Source organism: Papaver somniferum, chromosome 9, assembly GCF_003573695.1.
Source record: "Papaver somniferum cultivar HN1 chromosome 9, ASM357369v1, whole genome shotgun sequence".
In the NCBI taxonomy this organism is placed as follows: Eukaryota; Viridiplantae; Streptophyta; class Magnoliopsida; order Ranunculales; family Papaveraceae; genus Papaver; species Papaver somniferum.
The window spans coordinates 66,184,469-66,187,843 of record NC_039366.1 but is presented as its reverse complement, the minus strand read 5'-3'; the positions used below and the strand labels follow the sequence as shown (position 1 = coordinate 66,187,843).

Sequence of the window (3,375 nt, the reverse complement as noted above, 5' to 3'; positions counted from 1 at the left end):
AGGCTTCCAACTAGTTAATGTAATACTCTTTATCCAATAAACTAAATAAAATACTTTAAATTAATATTTTGGATATATATGTTAATAACTCATAAAACACGAGATGGGCCTATGAGTCCCTTTTCAACTTTCCCATCAAATCTTAGGGGGATTGAGATTGAAAATGGAGAATTTGGTGGAATTATAACTCCTAATAAAACATTATAAGAAGGATTCAGGTACTCAAACAAAATCGTAAGTCTCCCCCCGTAAAAGAAAAATGTTGATTTTTACTGTTTAGCGTTTTTAACTTTTTTCTTTTTCTTTGTATTTTGACTTTGGATTGGTGTTGCGGCAGGTTCGGCAGATGCCACGGATCCAACCTCTTTCAAATAACAATGCATCTCCAGTTCTCCACTGTAAGGGCAGGTCAAGTGAAATGACAATCACAGCCTCCTGATCACTGAAACCCTCGCCCAAAAAGAACCAGAAACTTCTACCATCGCTCAGAAAAAACCAGAAACTTCTACCATCTCTCCTCATTATTTGAGTTTGGGCGGCTCAGAATAACCCTTGCACTTTTCTCTTGTGAAAGAGACTCCGAAACCAAACCCTAATAAAAAAATCTATCTCCGTATTAATTCTTGTGGCATCTTCTTCTATTGTTAATGGCGACCTCGATTCTTCTTAGATCTGCTCGATCTGCTCTAAGATCTACCGATTTGGTTGCCAGATGTGTATGTTTTTTTTGTTTACTTTTCCTGTGATTTGTTCAATTATTTTTGTGGAAAATGATGGTTTTGACTCTGTGATTTTACCTTGATTATAAACTCATATGGTTTTGTATGTTTAGGGTATTTCTTTTTGGATATTTCTTAGATGTAAAAATAATCATGAGTATGTTTGATTTAGGGTTTTCTAATTCAGGGATTTGGTAGCTGTATGTTGCTGTTTATACTTGTTTGAGATGCTAATTAAGTTTCAGTGAATAATGGAGATATTGTTTATCAGATGCAACTGTAGTGAAAGCATGATTTTTTTGTTTTCTTAACAAATCATTTTGTGTGATTATAGATCATTGTCGGTTGTTGCTTGGTGTATTCCTTCGTATTCGCTAATTACGTTGCCAGTTACGTCTATGCTAATTCACTTTCACTTTGCAGCTGCCTGCAGCTACAATTGGTGCAACAGGAATGACTGCTATGCCATTGATCAGTCAGAGATCAGGGAACATGGCCAGACTATTCAGCTCAAAACCTCCTAATACTGTTACTACTCTGGAACGCAAAGAGTATGATGAAGGTAAAAGTTTCATATCATCTGTTTTTGAAACTTCTCCATTGCAACTTCTCCTCATCTTACTGACTCCTACTCATGCATGATCGTTGAACAGTTTTTGATGTAACCGACGATATTGTCAGTTCTGAGGCTAAGCTCCATGCCTTTTTTCTGAAGTGGCTCTCGCATAATAAAAGCCATTTTGATATTGAAGACGAAGAAGCTTTCAAGGAGAGGTTTGAAATTTTTAAGGGCCACGCTCGGTCTGTCAATGCATGGAACAAAGGCGGCCATTCCTACATTTGCGGGATAAACCCATATTCAGATTTGACTAGTGAGGAATTTGCAACGCGGCAAATCAATTCGAAGAAGAAAGCTGGTTTTCATCAGACAGTGGGAGGATCTTTACCACGTAAAGTTAACCAGGTTACTGTGGGCGGTGTCAAGGTCTTTTATTAACTATCAAGGTAAAAAGCTAGTTATTTTAATTTATGGTGCTGTTCAATGAGTAGTAGTCATAGTTTTAGCAGTGCTGCTGATGCTACAAACGGCAGGACCTTGAATGTAATTATGTGATGGATCTTTTCTGTAGCTCTAAATCGTATTTGGCGTGAGACTTATTTTATATAAAATTAGTGCCCTGAAAGTTGATGTCTTAACCGGTTTGGCATATTGCTGAAATCTGGGCAAATTGAAACTGGAACCCTGATCTGTTGAGCCTTAAACGCTGGACCATGTAAGATCAGTTTCTGTGGTGTACACGTGATATGGTCCTGAGTAGGTACTGCTTAGGTCATGTAAAGAGAAGGCATGGGGTGCTCAAATGTAGAATATTTCCGAGACTTCTGTAGCGGTACCTGTTGGGGTGCTCAAATGTAGAATATGCTCAAATGTAGAATATGCACGAGACTTCTGTACTCCTGTGCATGCTACTTCTCTAGCAGTATCTGTTGGGGTGCTTGAACTTCTGCACAGGCAGTATCTGTTGGGGTGCTCGAACTTCTGCACAAACTTATAATATGCATGAGACTTCTCCAGCAGTATCTGTTGGGGTGCTCGAACTCGATGAACCCATAAACTGTGCACAAGGTGATTGTGCATGAAGAGTGGAAGATTGGATAATGTTAACGCAAATCATTCATGACTACATTTTCATGTAGATGTTTTGTTATTGTTACTTGAGGAATGGCGCAGTCAGCTTGAATCGATTTTTTTTTACTTCCAAACGCAAATCATTCATGACTACATTTTCATGTAGATGTTTTGTTATTGTTAGTTGAGGAATGGCGCAGTCAGCTTGAATAGATTTTTTTTTACTTCCCGATCCAGTGTAGGATTTTGTATCGGTTAATAATACTATCTAGAGAGTAGGGACACTAATAGCGTGTTTGGATACATATCTAGAATTAATTTTTTGACTTTTAGAAGTCAAAAAACAAGAAGTCAGTTTGGGTGTAGAATTTCAAAATGACTTCCAGAAGTAGAAAAGTCGATTTTTTTGTGAAGCAGAAGATCTGGACTTTTGCTTCTGGAGAAGCACTGACTTCTACTTCTGCATCCAAACAGGCTATAAGGGAGTCTCCAAGATAAGTTGCAAAAAATCCTATGTGGATTTTTTATTAGGATATTTTACTCCTTTTATTTATCAGATATGCATCTCCTTGAAAAAGGAAAAGTCTGTGATGACAAGTAAGTTCTCTGTAGTGCCTATTTGTAATACTTCTCCTTGAAAAAGGAAAAGTCTGTGATGACAAGTAAGTTCTTTGTAGTGCCTATCTGTAATACTCAAGCAGTATTATCGAGCATGGAGAAAATTACTTCAAAAGAATAAATGGTTTCGTGACTTACAGTCTTCCAAGCAGGCTATGTGTCAAAAACAAGATTTTTCTACACGATCATGTTCATTCTGCGGGAAAAGATCATGTTCATTCTGCGGGAAAATAAATCATAATATTCTACATTGTTTCTAGAAAGAAACAGATTTATGATCTTCAGAATCTACTTGTTTGTACAGTCAACGGAGTAAACTGTCTGACATCTTCGAATATTAAGGTTAGAAAACCGAAATCAGATATCTCATAACCGAATGTCACATAGCAAAAATATGAAAACTCATAC

The 3,375-nt window shown here is 37.2% G+C and overlaps 1 protein-coding gene across 1 annotated transcript; it reads left to right on the top strand.

The window, feature by feature from the left end:
• The first annotated feature begins 389 nt into the window (after positions 1-389).
• LOC113311819 (probable cysteine protease RD21B) lies at positions 390-1,916 on the top strand. The gene is made up of 3 exons (XM_026560618.1): positions 390-716; positions 1,143-1,281; positions 1,373-1,916. The coding sequence occupies exons 1-3, from the start codon at positions 648-650 to the stop codon at positions 1,714-1,716; spliced, it is 552 nt and encodes a 183-aa protein (XP_026416403.1). The 5' UTR covers positions 390-647; the 3' UTR covers positions 1,717-1,916.
• The last annotated feature ends 1,459 nt before the right edge of the window (positions 1,917-3,375 follow it).